Below are 15,801 nucleotides of genomic sequence, written 5' to 3'. Positions count from 1 at the left end.
ATAATTTAACTTAAAACTTCCCTTTTACTCTTAATGAAATGATTTACCATCATACAAAAATTTATGGCTTATTTTAGACCACAAGTTTTACAAGTATTTTTCTTTCTTAAACTTTGTGCCGAGTTAAACTATGTAACATAAATTGGGACGGAGAGAGTATAAGGGAAACAAATATTTTCGGAGGAAAAAAGGAAAAGTAAAAGAATGTCTGAGCCCCGGTTAGAACCGGAGACCTTTAGTGTGTGAGACTAGCATGATAACCAACTACACCACCCAGACAATACATCACGATGCCTCGGTTGTATGAATAGGAATTCTTCGAGAAGTTAAAATTCCGGGCGAATTTTCGTTTACGCAAAAGCAGCGGAGAATAGATAGCTCCGTTGTCTGAGCATTGGATTTGATCTCCTCCGCTAATGGACTCTCGTCACGCCTCCCTTGGTCGTCGAACGGTATATCTATTTTATTTCTCATTTCCAAACTTTGAGATATCTCTATATGTTTATATGATAATAAAATTGTGTGTGTTTGTATGTATGATCAGTTGGAAGAAATTCGACAAAAGAGAGCAGCAGAGAGATTAAGCAAAACCTCTTCTGGACCTGATCTTACCAACCCTTCTGACACTAATGGTACTAATTAATTTAATTTAATCTTCTGATAGACCAATCCTTTTCTCTATTCTTCTGATCTTAATATTTTTATTTTTGCCAGAGGTTTTGGGGATTAGAAAATCTGAGAGTGCAACTCGGCTATCAGAGGTCTCAATTTCCCTAATTTGCGTTTCTGTTTAGTAAATTTTTCCTTATTGTGAATGCTTAATTGACAAACTGCACAGGAATATAAGATTAATTTCCTCTGTATACAATTTATGTATCTCTATGTAGGTTAATACTCCCTCTGCTTCAATTTATTTGTCTTACTTTCCTTTCCAGTCCGTTTAAAAAAAGAATGTCTCTTTCTTTTTTTTGGCAATTCTTTAGTTCCAACGAGCCACATGTCTTTAATTTGAGACCACAAGATTAAAAAATCTTCGTTACTTTCTTAAACTCCGTGTCAACTCAAAACTAGACAAACAAATTGAAACGGTGGAAGTATTCATGAAGACGAAAAGTTCTTCCTTTCTTCGTCGAAAGGAGTTTAGACGCCGTTCTATAGTATCTTTTTTTTAGTTTTATTGTGTACTCTGACCTTTGAGTTAAATATCTACACATCCATCTGCAGAATGATATCACTGGTTTAGTTTCTCAATTGAAAAATATGCAAAAAAATAATGCAGAACTCGATGAAGAAAATAGAGCACTGGCCTCAAAGGTATTAGTTCTTTGCTACCAAATTACCAGCTTTATCAACTCTTGTTTTTTTGAGCTGGAATGCGTTAGATGCTGCGTTTTTATAGTAATTTGTCAATGTACTAATGAATATATCCTGTTCATGATTTTTCTTAAATTTTCTATATTCAGCTTCAGACAAAAGAAGCCGAGAACAGCATGTTGCAAAAGCGTCTTAATGATCTGGTAAATGCAGCTTCCATATGATATATTTACTCATTTTTGTCAGAGGGAATGTGGTCTTTTAGTTATAATTTCTAGGATGGAGACCCATCATGTAAATGGCCCACATAGAATGGGGTTTTTCTGGAAAAAGTTATACGGTCAGTTATTGGAAAGTCATCAATTCTCTGAATGTTATTAAAGAATTTATATTATGTAATTGAAATCGATAATGTCCCTTTCTTTTATAAGGTAAATGTTTTATTCATATAAACTTCAAGCACTAAGATTCAAGCTTTGTGCCAAGCGAACTAAGTGCAGTATTTAAGTGGAGAAGGGTAGAGAGATGGGCCCATCATCCCCAAGTTTTTTAGGCTGTGGTTGGCTCCAGACTAATTTCTCGGTCATTAAAAAAGAAGTTCCAGCAACATCACAATGGTTGCTGGGATGGCATTTGATCCCAAAAGATACTGAAAAAGAGATGCCAAAGGTGACCTGCGACCTCATATAGCATCTGCTGCATGACTGCGGACCTCTTTTCTGTAAATTTGTCTGTGTCAAGCAACCATGAGCCAATATGCAGCTGAAACATGCCACTTTATATTAGGCATTTTGGCCCCCCAAATGATTTTCCCAGGCCATGAAGGAAAATTTTCTGCTGCTACCAAAATTTAATAGCAGGATTGTACGCAGAAAACACATTTCTTTGTCCAGTCCATAGCAATGAATCCTCAATTTCGGCATCTAGTGACACCAGACTTAATTCTTGCAGCAAGGTAGTCATCCTCTATAGAGCTGCTGCATCCTCAACTACCCAATCGAAACCACCCCTTCTAAAGCTCAAACGCCACTCATTACCCACCTCTGTTGTGCCACAGTAACAGCTTGATAATTTCCCTTTAATGATTGTATTGTAACTTTTAACAATCAGGAAGTATTGGTAATGAATATAAGGAATTTGACAAAGTTCATTAAAAAAAAAAAAGAATATAAGGACTATGATAAAGTATGACTAAGGCAGTGGACATTGTTCCTATTAGTTATAGACATTGAAATATGAAACAAATGTCATTTTACCTTATCAATATGGTCTTTATCTGCTCATATTCTAGCACTAGTGTTTTCATTTGTGGATGTGGTCATAATGTTGCAAATTTACTTTAATTTTAAGATCTTAGTACGGCAATAGTATTTGGTTTCTCTTTCACTATAGAATATGTTACTCTGCACACTTGGATCTTTTTCCTTAGATGATAAACCATTGTTTAGTTTGTCTTAACTTTCGCTGAAAGGAGGAAGAAAAAGGAATTTAGGTAAGTTGTTGACACCTCTTTTCAGTAGATAGGCGGCTTCACTTTCTTTTCTTTGGAAGTGCAGGAGCAAAACACTGTACCTTCTTTAAGAAAAGCGCTCAAGGATGTTGCCATGGAAAAGGATGCAGCAGTTGTTGCACGAGTACATATCATTTATACTACCATTCTATAGTCCTTTTTTAAACCTAATATTTGCTCGATCTTCATATGAACCCTGTTATTCAAATATAGGAGGATCTTTCAGCTCTGCTTCGTACAGTTAAGAAACGTTTGAAGGAAGTAGAAGAGGAACAGTATCGGGTATGCAAATATTTTCTTGCATTAAAATGAGTTGAAGTCTAATAGTATACCTTAATACGTTGTGAATCATTTTGGGATTAGGCTGAGGAGGATGCAGCGGCTCTACGAGCAGAACTTAACTCATTACAGCAGCAAGCAATGGCCGGTCCACTTAGTGGTTTAACTTCAATGAATTTTCCGCCAGATCATATGCATGCTATAGAGAAGGAGCTAGCAGATCTAAAATCTCAATTAGAGGTTACATTGTTTGTTTATGTTGTCATGATTACCTCTTTAAGCTTTATTTATTTGCCAAACGATTTTTAAAATTACAGCAAGTGACCTTGTTGAGGCAACAAGAAAGACAGCAGTTAGCGGAGGAGAAAGCGCATATATCTGCACTAAGTTCTCAAAAGCAGGATTTGGAAGAGAAGCTTGCTGTTATGTCCAAAAGGGTCTCAGGTATTTGTCGTTCAATATTGTTATATGGAAATGCTTAGCTCGTAGGAATTAGTATAAGTGTAAATACAAGCACTAAAGTTTGTTGTCATTTTTCGTTGAACCATGATATGTCCCGAGTAAAGGTTTGAGGAAATTTCTGATCTTTATTTATGCCTTGACTGCTTGCTTGCTTCTGTCATTTTCTAGATAAACAATGGTTTAGGAATTTATTTGAAGCTGAAAGTTCAAGGAAATAGTGAAACTATCTTGTCCACATTCACGCTATAGAAGTGCAAAAAGTCAACCATTCAAATGCTCTTTCTTTATGGAGACCTCTTTTTGATTTTTGATACATAATGAAGTGGCAAAAGGATCACTCAGTAAGTAGGGGAAGATGACAAAAAACTCAATAAATTGGAGAACCAGTTTGATAATGTTTTATAGTGGTTGTCACTGGTTGCCAAAGTAAAATTCCCTGGCAATTCAAGTTACCCGAGCCACAAATGTTACCACAAGTAATATAACCCTTTGCTGATTTATAGTCGAAGTATGTTTGGGCCTATAGAGAGAACGTCCTCCTCTCTAGAACTTTACTCCTAAAATAGGACACTGGATCGCTTTGATTCTTCCGCAACCTCTATGCATTGCATCAACTCAAATGCAAGTATGGATTAGATTACTAATAACATAGGCCTGCTGTATGATGAATAGTACGATGAAAGTGTGGGGGAGAGTGGTGGAAGTGCGGATGAGGAGGAAGGTGTCTATTTCGGAGAACCAATTCGGATTCATGCCAGGGCGATCAACTATAGAAGCCTTGTTAGAAGGTTGGTGGAGTAGTATAGGAAGAAGAAGAGGGATCTGCATATGGTGTTTGTAGACCTAGAGAAGGCATACGACAAAGTCCTGAGGGAGGTTCTGTGGAGATGCTTAGAAGCTAGAGGTGTCCCTGTAGCATACATTAAAGTGATTAAGGACATGTATGATGGAGCCAAGACCCGAGTAAGGACAGTGGGAGGTGACTCAGAGCCCTTTCCAGTCATGATGGGTCTTCACCAGGGATCCACGCTTAGCCTGTATCTTTTTACCTTGGCGATGAACAACTTGACGCGCCACATTCAATGGGAGGTGCCATGGTGCATGCTATTTGCAGATGACAGAGTTCTGATTGATGAGACGCGAGATGGTGTTAACACAAAGCTAGAGGTGCGGAGACAGACCTTGGAGTCTAAAGGTTTCAAGCTGAGCAGGATTAAGATAGAATACTTGGAGTGCAAGTTTAGTCGCGTGACCCAGGAAGCGGATGAGGACATGAGGCTTGATACCCAAGTCATCTCCCAGAGAGGAAGTTTCAAGTGCCGGGAGTATGTTATCCAAGGCAATGGGGAGATTGACGAGGATGTCACGCATCGTATTGGAGCGGGATGGATGAAATGGAAGCTCGCTTCCGGCGTTTTGTGTGATAAGAAGGTACCGTCAAGACTTAAAGGCAAGTTCTACAGAGTGGTGGTTAGACCGACTATGTTGTATGAGGCCGAGTGTTGGCATGTTAAGAAATCTCATGTCTAGAAGATGAAGGTAGCAGAAATAAGGATGCTGAGATGGATGTGTGGGTATACCAGGAGAGATAAGATTAGAAATGAAGTGATTTGGGACAAGGTAGGAGTTGCCCCTGTAGAGGACAGATGCGGGAAGGGAGGTTGAGATGGTTTGGCATGCAGAGGAGATTCGCAGATGCTCCTGTGAGGAGGTGCGAGAGGTTGGCCGTGGTTGGGCTGAGAAGAGGGAAGAGGTTGGCCTAAAAAGTCTTGGGGAGAAGTGATTAGGCAGGATATGACACAGTTTCAACTTACCTAGGACATGATTCTTGATAAGAGAGTGTGGAGATCGAGTATCACGGTGGAGGGTTAGTAGGTTGCGCACCGATTTCTTTTCCGTACTAGTAGTATATTTGTTACGTCGGCTGTTATTAGATCCCTAGTACTATCTGATTGGTTATTTCACTCTGTTATCTTATTATTTTGCTGCTATTACGACTTATTATTAATGTTTATAATTACTGATGCTTTTTCATCTCTCTTTTCTTCTCCCCTTGAGCCGGGGGCCTATCAAAAATAGCCTCCTTACCTGTCACTAGGTAGGGGTAAGGTCTGCATACACTCTACCCTCCCCTCCCCAGACCCCACCTGGTGGGATTTTACTAGGTATGTTGTTTGTTGTTGTTACTTTCATTTGCATTTGCCATATGGCGAAGAAACCTTTAATTACACACCAAAGAAAAATGGATTGAAGTCAAACAAAATCCGGGGAAATATGGCATTGTGTACAAGCCTGTTGAAAGGAGTAAGAATTTACTCAGCAGATTTCTATTTGATTGTAAGATACTCAATTGGCTTTGCGACATCTTAACACTACCATTAGGCAATTGAAAAAGTAAGTCAAAAATGGAAAAGGAGGATCAATTGTACTTGAACAATGTCTTCTGAAACTTCAATAGATAACAACAACATACCTAGTGCAGTGCCACAAGTGGGGATTGGGGAGGGTAGGATGTACGCAGACCTTACCCTACCTTTTTTGGGTAGAAAGGCTTTTTTCGATAGACCCTCGACTCCAAAGGAATGTGATCGATGCAAGATGACAAGAAAAATAAGACAACAAAATATCAAGATACAAAATAAATGAAGCAACATATAGTAACACATTAAAGAATAAGGAGCTATGCGATACCTAAATAATACTTTTCAAAAGGAGAAGAGGAGATGAGAGGCTAGCCCCCTACTTCTCCTACACAAAGTGCGACACTACTCAACTACCTAACTAACCTTCTACCTTGCCACCAAATCTTCCTATCTAGGGTCATGTCCTCAGTCAGCTGAAGCTGTGCAATGTCTTGTCTAATCACCTCTCCCCAGTTCTTGTTCGGCCTACCTCTACCTCTCCTAACTCCTGCTACCGCCATCCTTTCACACCTAACCGGCACATCCTTGCACCTCCTCTTCACATGCCCGAACCATCTCAACCTCGCTTCAATAGATGTGAGAGATATATTCTGGTTGAAGTAGTGCAGGGAAGAAGAGGGCTTCCTTGAATCAGTCCTGAGATTGTCCAGGATGGAGGATGGAGGGTAGTCAAACATTGGAAATAACAACAACTACAACAGTCCCAGTATAATCCCATTCGATGGGGTCTGGGGAGGGTAGAGTGTATGCAGACCTTACCCCTACCATGTACATGTAGATGTTGTTTCCAATAGACCCTCGGCTTAAGGAAAAATGAAAAGGCAACAGTAATAAAAGGCAGTAACAATAGCAAAATAATAATATAAACGAAATAAAATAAACAAGCAGGTAGCCCTAGAGATCTAAGAATAAGCAGACGTAAAAGGCTACTAATACTCTCGGTACGGAAAAGAGATCCGCGCGGCAACCTACTAACCCTCTACCATGATACTCGACCTCCACACACACCTATCAAGGGTTATGTCCTCGGTAAGCTGGAGTTGCACCATCCTGCCTAATCACCTCTCCCCAAGACTTCTTAGCCTACCTCTCCCTCTCCTCAGGCCTATCATGGCCAACATCTTATACCTCCTCAGTGGAGCCTCTACACATTTCTTCTGCACATGTACGAACCATCTCAACTTCCCTTCTCGCAACTTATCCTCCACGGAGTCTCTCCCACCTTATCCCGAATCACTTCATTCCTAATCTTATCTCACCTGATATGCCCACACATCCATCTCAACATCCTCATTTCTTCTGGACATGAGCTTTCTTAATAGGCTAACATTTTGCCCCATACAACCTAGTCAGTCTTACCACCACTCTGTAGAGCTTGCCTTTAAGTTTTGACGACATATTCTTATCACACAGAACCCGGAAGGAAACCTTCACTTCATCCATCCCGCTCCAATACGATGTGCGACATTATCGTCAATCTCCCCATTGCCTTGCATAATTGACCCCAGGTACTTGAAACTTTTCTCTAGGGATGACTTCAGTATCAAGCCTCACATCCTCGTCCGCTACATGAATTGCGTCACTGAACTTGCACTCCAAATATTCTGTCTAGTCCTGCTCAACTTGAAACCTTTAGACTCTAGGGTCTGTCTCCAAACCTCTGGCATCGCGTTAACTCTGCTCTGCATCTCGTCAATCAGTACTATGTTATCTGCAAAGAACATGCACCATGGTACCTCCCCTTGAATGTGACGTGTCAGTGCGTCCATTGTCAAGGCAAAAAGAAATGGGCTAAGAGCGGATCCCTGGTACAGACCCACACTACTGGGAAGTGTTCAGAGTCACCACCCACTGTCCTCACCCGGGTCTTGGCTCCATCTTACACATCCTGAACCACTCTAATGTATGCTATAGGAACACCCCTAGCTTCCAGACATCTCCATAGAACCTCCCTCGGGACTTTGTCATATGCCTTTTCTAGGTCAACGAACCCCATATGCAAGTCCCTCTTTCTCTCCTTGTAGTGCTCCACTAACCTCCTCACAAGGTGAATGGCTTTTATGGTTGATCTCCCCGGCATGAATCCGAACAGGTTCTCGGATATAGACACATTTCTCCTCATCCTCACTTTCACCATTCTCTCCCAAACTTTCATAGTATGGCTCAGCAGCTTGATACCCCTATAGTTCTTGCAATTTTGGATATCTCTATTGTTCTTATACAACGGGATCATCGTACTCCACGTCCATTCTTCAGGCATCTTTGACGTCCTAAAAATGACATTAAACAACTAAGTAAGCCACTCCAAGCCATCCCTGCCCACATTCTTCCAAAATTCCACCGGGATTTCATCGGGCTCGGTCGCTCTTCCCTGCTCATCTTACGCATAACGCCCTCCACCTCCTCAACCTTAACGCGCCTGCAATACCCAAAATCACGACATGCTCTTGTTCCCCTCTTCGTTCAAGAGCTTATGGAAGTACGTCTGCCATTTTCGTTTAATATGTGCATCTTCCACCAATACCTTGTCGTCCTCGTCTATGATACACTTCAGTTGGTCCAGGTCATGAGCCTTCCTCTCCCTCACCTTGGCTAGCCTGTACAGCTTCTTGTCCCCGCCTTTTCCCCAAGTTCTTCATATAAATTTCCAAACGTTGTAGTCTTAGCCGCCGTAACCTCTAACTTCGCCTCCTTCCTCGCCTTCCGATACTGCTCCCTATTCATCCTTTTCTCCTCCTCGTCTTTGCTCTCCACTAGCTTCGCGCATACGCTACTTTCTTGGCTTCCACTTTACCTTGGACCTCACCGTTCCCCCACCCGTCCCTTTTTCGTCCGCCAGAGTAACCCTTCGAAACCCCTAACACCTCTCTAGCTGCTTCCCTAATGTTAGCCGCTGTCATGGTCCACATACTACTCGTATCCCCGCTACTCTTCCTGGCCCCCATCGCCTGCAACTTCTCACCCAACTCCTGAGCTTTGTCCGTAGTCAATGCCCCCCATTTGATCTTAGGTTGACCATACACAACCCCTCTTTCTCCCCTTCCTCTTAATCTCTATGTTCATAACCAAGAGCAGTCAAACATTTGATCTAAACGGTTATTGAGAAACGGAGTAAGTCTTAGACAGTAAAGTCCTAGCCATTTGATGGTATCAAGATTCGGCACAATGTGGAAGGTGCAGAATAGAAAATAATTGTGCAAAATCGACAAAATCATAGTTGAATGTCATGAACAAATGCAAAGGTGGTAGGTCTGAAAATCTAAGATCGGAGATTCCAAGTATAGTTGAAATTGAGATATGGATGTGCAACATGGAGAGTATCGGTTGGTGTAAAGGTGAAAATAACAAAAGTGTATTTCATCGTATAGTTTTCATCCAGAACGGAGACGGAAAGGATTAGATATGGGTGACTCAATGTGGCAGATTTGAAGCTACATACAGTGGTTGTCACCTGTGGCTATGTTGAATGGAGGAAAATTAAGGCCAAAGTGTGTGTGATAAGATTGCTTGTTTATCGATACATTGATGGTTTTTTCCATTCCATTAGAGAGGTCAGGATTGAGCTTGGTGTAAAATGAAGCATGAACTCTCCCCCAGGGGTTAGCTCAATTGGCAAAGGTTGACGAAATTGTGTCCTAGATCACAAGTTCGAGGTTTGCGCCAAGCTAACTAAGTCCATTATTTAAGTGGAGGAAGGGAAGAGGGGGAGCCCATCGTTTCCCAGTTTCGAAGACCACGGTTTGGCCGAAGAGTTGGTTCTAGACGGATTTCTCTGTCATAAAAAAAGAACTCCAGTTTCAGTTTGCTCGGATTTGCAGGCACCAACTTAATGCAAGATCTAGGACATTTCTTAGAGATTAAATACCCTAAACAAGCAATTAAGCAACACATACACTATAAGATACCCTCAAGTGGATGTAATCCCCTTGAAAACACTCTTGCAAGTCTTCAAGCAACAATTAGAAACTCTCCAATCCTCACAAAAGTCATCATTCATCAAAGGTAAGCTAAAACTAGCCATTATAGGAAAGTAGTTATTTATACTAGGTTTAAATCTTACATAGTAAAGGAAAAAGCTCTTAAGTAGCCCTAAAAAGAAAATAGGCTGTAATTAACAAAGTTGGAACTGGGATGATCAGCTACTCCCCGCGATTGCGACAAGTGGTCCACGATCGCAATCTTGGACTGGGCCTGGAGGCTTCACATTCGTGGTCATGTATCTGCTTTCGCTGATGGCTGGCAAGTGGGCTTCCTCCGTGATCGTGATGGCTTGTCTGTGATTGCGCCCTTCAATGATCTGATGCCTTCCCCCGATCGGGAGGTGTATTCCGCGATACCGATGCTCTGCTTCTTGCATAGATCCTGCAGCTTCAACAGTGCCTTCAAGGCCTCCATGCTTGAATCGTGGTTTTCCATGGTCCAAGACAAGTTGTAAATCTTGGTAGATTTTTCCAAACTTCTTCAAATGTCTCCTAGACGTAGAGAGATACCATTGAAACATACTTTCCCATATATTTAACAAGCTGGTATTGAATCGCGAGGCAACTGTAACTGTAGCTGATTGTCGGCAAAGAAATGAACAGAATTTAAACCAAGCAGGAATTTTTTTGAATGGGGCATAAGAATAGCATAGTTAAAATGAGGTTATAAGGCATCAAAGAGCTGACTGATACCCCTGATAATCTGAGGCGGAGATCTAATTTGGTTTATTCCTATTTAGCTCTTGCTACAACATTCCGAGCAAACCAGATATTGTTAATACAATATGGCGTTGAGAAGCAATATGGAAGACAAGCATCTTCCAGGGCTGATGATTTGGATGGATAGCTATAGAAGCTTGAGAACACCTGCACAAGAGAGGATCCAAGTTATGCAATTAGTGCTATCTATGTAAAGCCCATGGCCCATGCTGAATCTAATCCCCTACAAACATATGCTTGCAGCGCCCCTTTGCTTGAGATATTTGGGTCATGCTCGTGAATGTAGGTTATGTCTGCATCCGTAAAGTCTGCTATACAGAGTTGGAGTGGCCATAGAGTGGTGAAGCGGATAGAATACATAAGGAACATTGTCTCTTTATGTATTTTTGGGAGACGTAAAGAAAGAAACAACAATTTTTTTTAAAACAGTTACATGGCTTTACCTCGTGTAAAATTTAGGATTTGCAGCTTTTGTACTGTTGGTGTAATCTGAGTATGAGATCATGATATAATGCAGGAGATGTATTTTGTACATACTTAAGGGATTCTTTTTTGTTGTTGTACATAAACATCTTCTTGATGCAATCAATGAAGTACTTAAAAAAAACTCGATAAAAAAGGGCAGCCCGGTGCACTAAGCTCCCGCTATGCGCAGGGTCCGGGGAAGGGCCGGACCACAAGGGTCTATTGTACGCAGCCTTATCTTGCATTTCTGCAAGAGGCTGTTTCCTCGGCTCGAACCCGTGACCTCCTGGTCACATGACAGCAACTTTACCAGTTACGCTAAGGCTCCCCTTCTAAAAAAAAAAAAAAAAAAAAAAGGAGAAGAAGAAGAATCACCTAACATAGCTAACTACAAATCATTTGATTTACATGAACTTCTCTTTTGTTTGTAATATTTATCATTTAACGACCAGTTGGCTTCCTCGTGATATCTGTTGATCTTTTCTATATTTCTGTTCTGTTTATTACAGATGAAGTCACCGGAACGGCATCCCAGAAGACATTCTCGGGGGTAATCAATGTATTTGCAGTGCTGTGTAATTGTGCTTGACTCAATTTTGCTGTGTAGAACTGTTCCTCAATTTTTTTTCATTTCTAATGGTCGTTTTTACTACAGCTAAATTTTCTCGCTAATTCCGTTCATCTTTTTGGCCTCTTCCAAAAACGTTTTCTGTCGTACTTTGGTTATTTTTGTGGTTAATGTATTATAATATTTTGTTAGAACGATGTTGTTTGAGTTTAAGGTCTTATTTCAACCCTTTCAGGAAGACAAGGTGAGGCTTGAAAAGCAATTACATGATATGGCAGTGGCCATTGAAAGATTGGAAAGTAGCCGGCAGAAACTTCTAATGGAGGTATAACCACTATTGCTCTCTCTCCTTCTTCTTCTTTTTATTTTTTTGGTTCCATTTTGCAATGTAATAGTTGAATCATTCCACTCTTTTCTTATTTCAGATTGATTCACAATCCTCTGAGATAGAGAGGCTATTTGAGGAAAATTCTAATCTTTCGTCCGCTCATCAAGAAGCTCAAGGGGTGGCAGTGCAGTGGGAGAATCAGGTATTTTTATCTTGAAGTTAAATGAAGATGAGCATATGGTATCATGCCTATTCACATTTCTTTGCAGAATCTTAAAAATAGTTCGTATATGTAATTTCTTCCATGTCCTGTTTCAATAATAGTAAATCGTGCTCTGTATATAATTATTGACAAGTCTATTATACTTTTTCTTAACGTAATCTTTGATTGTAATAAATAGTTGACGGATTGGAGGAAGGTTTATGACTGTCGTTTCTCTCATAAGGTTGGAACTAAAAAGTATGGATAATCGCATAAGAAGTTACCTGCGAAGACCTAGGCAATCAACCCCGCAATTTGTTTACCCTCAAAACCAAATAGTCTTGCTGTATGTGTCGATAAACATCTGTGGATTGAAATCAAAGTTTGAAGCGCTAATAGTACCACTGAGAACAAAAAAGATGTCTAACCTTTCAAGTCAGAAATCAGAATAATAAAAACATCATCTTCTTGGGGAAGAATTTGGGTTAGCTAGATTCTGCTACTGCAAAATTCTTAAAAGTACTCAATAGTTTTCTCAGTTTGGCTAGACGTGACTCTTTTCCCTACTCCTGAAGCATAAGCTTGCGGTCTGTTACCTTTATCAAAAAAATAAAAATAAAAAAATAAATTCTATACACAACGGTTGTCTCATTTACTAAAGCTCCTAGATGCAATCAATTGGTTGAATATATTTCTTTCTTTGGCGTATGGGATAATTTTCTTCCAATTATATTGTAATATTACACCCTCGGTAATGTAGCTCCAATGTCCTGAATGTGTCTTTCCTGGTCAAAGGCATTATTTTTGAAGTACTCCCATGCAGGCCAAAGATTGTCTCAAGCAAAATGAGGAGCTTCGTGCCATGTTAGATAAGTTGAGGGCTTACCAAGCTGCAATAGCAACTGCAAACAACAACCAAATGCAGCAAGGCATGTCGGCATCTATCAAAGGCAGCAAAAATGAAATTCAAGGCGCAGAATATGATGAAATCCTCTCCGTCAAGGTTATTCATCTAAACTCTTATTCATTGTTCGTAGAATATGTTACTATGTGCTATTTGAATTTGAATCTGGTTCACTGGCATCTTGAAATTTAATTAGGACAATTATCACCCCGTGCCTTGTACATGCATTTAGGTTGAATAGCAGACAGGTGGATGCATTAGAACTGTAATAAAAGAGCTACTCTTTTTCATTCATGCATGTATGCTGCAACTTCTGAATAAAGATTTTCTTCTCAAGATACGTATGGACAGTTAGATTGAATTCCTTCGCTTGTCATATTGGTGCAGTATAAGATAATATTATTTATGTCATTCCAATTGGTTGTTCATCTAGGGTCAGCTAGCTGAAGAGCAGAGCAAAACAGAAGCCTTGTCTGCTGAAATCTTGCAGCTCAATGCACGGCTCCAGCAGGCCACCCAAGCATACAATGGTCTCACGCGCATGTATGTATCTAATCTTGCTTACTCTTAAACTTGTTGACATATTCTGGAATCCATCTTCATAAACAATTGCTGATATCCTTTTTGTTATTAACTACCATTTAAATATTTTCCAGCTATAAACCTGTTCTATGGAACATCGAAAACAGTCTCGTGAAGATGAAACAAGATAGCACGGTGAGAGTCCAGTGAAGGTGTAAGATTGTAAGTGGTCCTGTGAAGTTGAGGCAACAATTACATGGTGGATGGGCAATGAAGGCACACTATATATAATTTTATCAATCTATTTGACCCTCGTCTGAGCAAAATATTCATTATTTTCCTTCATGTGACCGAGGGATGTGTATTTTTTCTGTTGATGTGTTTTCTACCAATTAGTGATGTATACATAGGTCCCTTCGGGGACATCCGATAAATGAAAAATGTATACATAGCCCTTTTTATTTTTCAAAAGGGGGAAATGGAAAAAAAGAAAAGAAAAAGAGAACTATTTTCTACTTCTTCAATGTGCCTCGTTTTCTTACAACTGTTTGCTTACTGTTGGGAATGAATAACTAGCAGGTCAGAGGAGTCCGGAACCTAAATGACGTAATAAGTACCCGAAATGACCAAAGTGGTGGCCCAAAACTTTTTTGAGACTGGCAACATTTTATTCATAAAATCACTAAGGTAGTGCAAGCCTTCTTTACAGATTACAAGAGCCCTAGCATATCTGCCAAAGATTCTGTATCTTCTACTTCACTTTCTTTACACTAAAAATAAAATAAGTGAACACTGTTCATCTTAACTTCCCAAAAAGGATTGTGCTTATCTTCAAAAATTATGTTGTTTCTTTCCTTCCATATTGTACGCCATATGCAGGCAGGTACTAAACTCCACCATGATTTCTGGCTCACAATGCCACCAGTGTTGTTCCAACACTCCAAAAGCTCTACAGTGGTTGCTGGCATGGTCCAGTTCATTCCAGTCAAGCTCAAAAAGAGTTGCCACAATTGTGATGTAAAAGCACAGTGAATAAAAAGATGGTTGTTGGTTTCTAAACTGTCACACAAAGTACATCTTGAACATAATTGGAAGCCCCACCTTTGCAATCTTTCCTGAGTAAGGCAAGCTCTTCTTGCCACCAACCATGAGAAACGGATGGCCTTGGAAGGAGCTTTTACTTTCCAAATTTCCTTCCTTGGCCATCTATTTGTTTGTTGTCTTGAGAATGAAAGTTTTGAGTAAGCTGATTTTACCGTAAAGATCCCTTTGCTACAGTTCTTCTAGATTAAAGTATCATCATGATTCTTCAGTCCTTTAAACCCCTCCAAAGTTCCAAAGAAATCAGCAACTCTCCCAAGTTCCCAGTCATTGAGTTCTCTCCTGAATATGATGTTCCATGCATGCTGCAACCATGGTTCTTCTAGTTTAATTTCTAACATTGTAGTGATGCTATAGAATTCTGGAAACAGATCTTTAAGTGGACCATGTCCGAGCCAATTATCATTCCAAAAAAGTGTTTTCCTTCCCTTTCCCAGTTTTATACTTGTGTTGAACAGCATAAAATTCCAAAGCTGCCTGATTGTTCTCCACAATACAACTCCATAAGGACGGCTAACAGGGTTGGTACGCCATTGTTCTACTTGCCCATACTTCTCATTTATAACCTTTCTTCATAGAGCATTAGGTTCTGTACTGTTTCTCCACAACCATTTCAAGAGTAGGCTGTGGTTATGAGCTTTGAGATTCCTAATTCCCAGACCCCCTGGCCTTTTGTTAGTGATGAGAATGTCCCATTTCACCAAGTGAAGTGAATTCTTTTTGGCTGAACCCCCACCGTATTTTGATAACAGTGGGGGTGAGCCACTGTTGGGGATTTACGGTCCAAGTATACGGACCGTATATAATTTACGGTCCGTATATGAGGACCCTATATTGAGGCGGTGGCAGCCCCTTTTTGTATATAATTCGGTTCTCTTTCATTATATTTCATTTCCACCATTTCCACAGATCCTCAACACCCCTATAAACCCTCGCCATCATAGTTTACCAACCCCCAAGTGAAATCAAAGATTAAAGAGTGTTTCAAGTGCCAAAAGTTTTTGAATTGTTGTTGAAGCATGT

General features: G+C 40.3%; 1 protein-coding gene across 2 annotated transcripts; it reads left to right on the top strand.

Moving 5' to 3' along the window:
- Positions 1-206: 206 nt before the first annotated feature.
- Positions 207-14,201, top strand: LOC132631569 (uncharacterized). Of its 2 annotated transcripts, none has more exons than XM_060347154.1 (15): positions 207-452; positions 545-632; positions 715-761; positions 1,225-1,314; positions 1,464-1,517; positions 2,871-2,948; positions 3,038-3,106; positions 3,188-3,343; positions 3,421-3,547; positions 11,663-11,703; positions 11,957-12,046; positions 12,147-12,251; positions 13,075-13,254; positions 13,595-13,698; positions 13,812-14,201. In XM_060347154.1, the coding sequence occupies exons 1-15, from the start codon at positions 417-419 to the stop codon at positions 13,885-13,887; spliced, it is 1,341 nt and encodes a 446-aa protein (XP_060203137.1). In that variant the 5' UTR covers positions 207-416; the 3' UTR covers positions 13,888-14,201. The 2 variants fall into 2 exon arrangements, with proteins under 2 accessions (XP_060203137.1, XP_060203136.1); XM_060347153.1 differs by having other exon boundaries at positions 210-452; positions 13,589-13,698.
- Positions 14,202-15,801: the final 1,600 nt, after the last annotated feature.

Source organism: Lycium barbarum, chromosome 3, assembly GCF_019175385.1.
Source record: "Lycium barbarum isolate Lr01 chromosome 3, ASM1917538v2, whole genome shotgun sequence".
NCBI lineage: Eukaryota > Viridiplantae > Streptophyta > Magnoliopsida > Solanales > Solanaceae > Lycium > Lycium barbarum.
The sequence above is the reverse complement of the archived record's forward strand: the minus strand, read 5'-3'. Positions and strand labels throughout refer to the sequence as shown.

Coding starts and splice junctions, on each gene's coding strand:
- LOC132631569 (XM_060347153.1), top strand. CDS start 417: ATGGACTCTCGTCACGCCTCCCTTGGTCGTCGAACG. Junction 1,315..1,463: donor ATAGAGCACTGGCCTCAAAG/GTATTAGTTCTT, acceptor TTCTATATTCAG/CTTCAGACAAAAGAAGCCGA. Junction 3,107..3,187: donor TAGAAGAGGAACAGTATCGG/GTATGCAAATAT, acceptor TTTTGGGATTAG/GCTGAGGAGGATGCAGCGGC.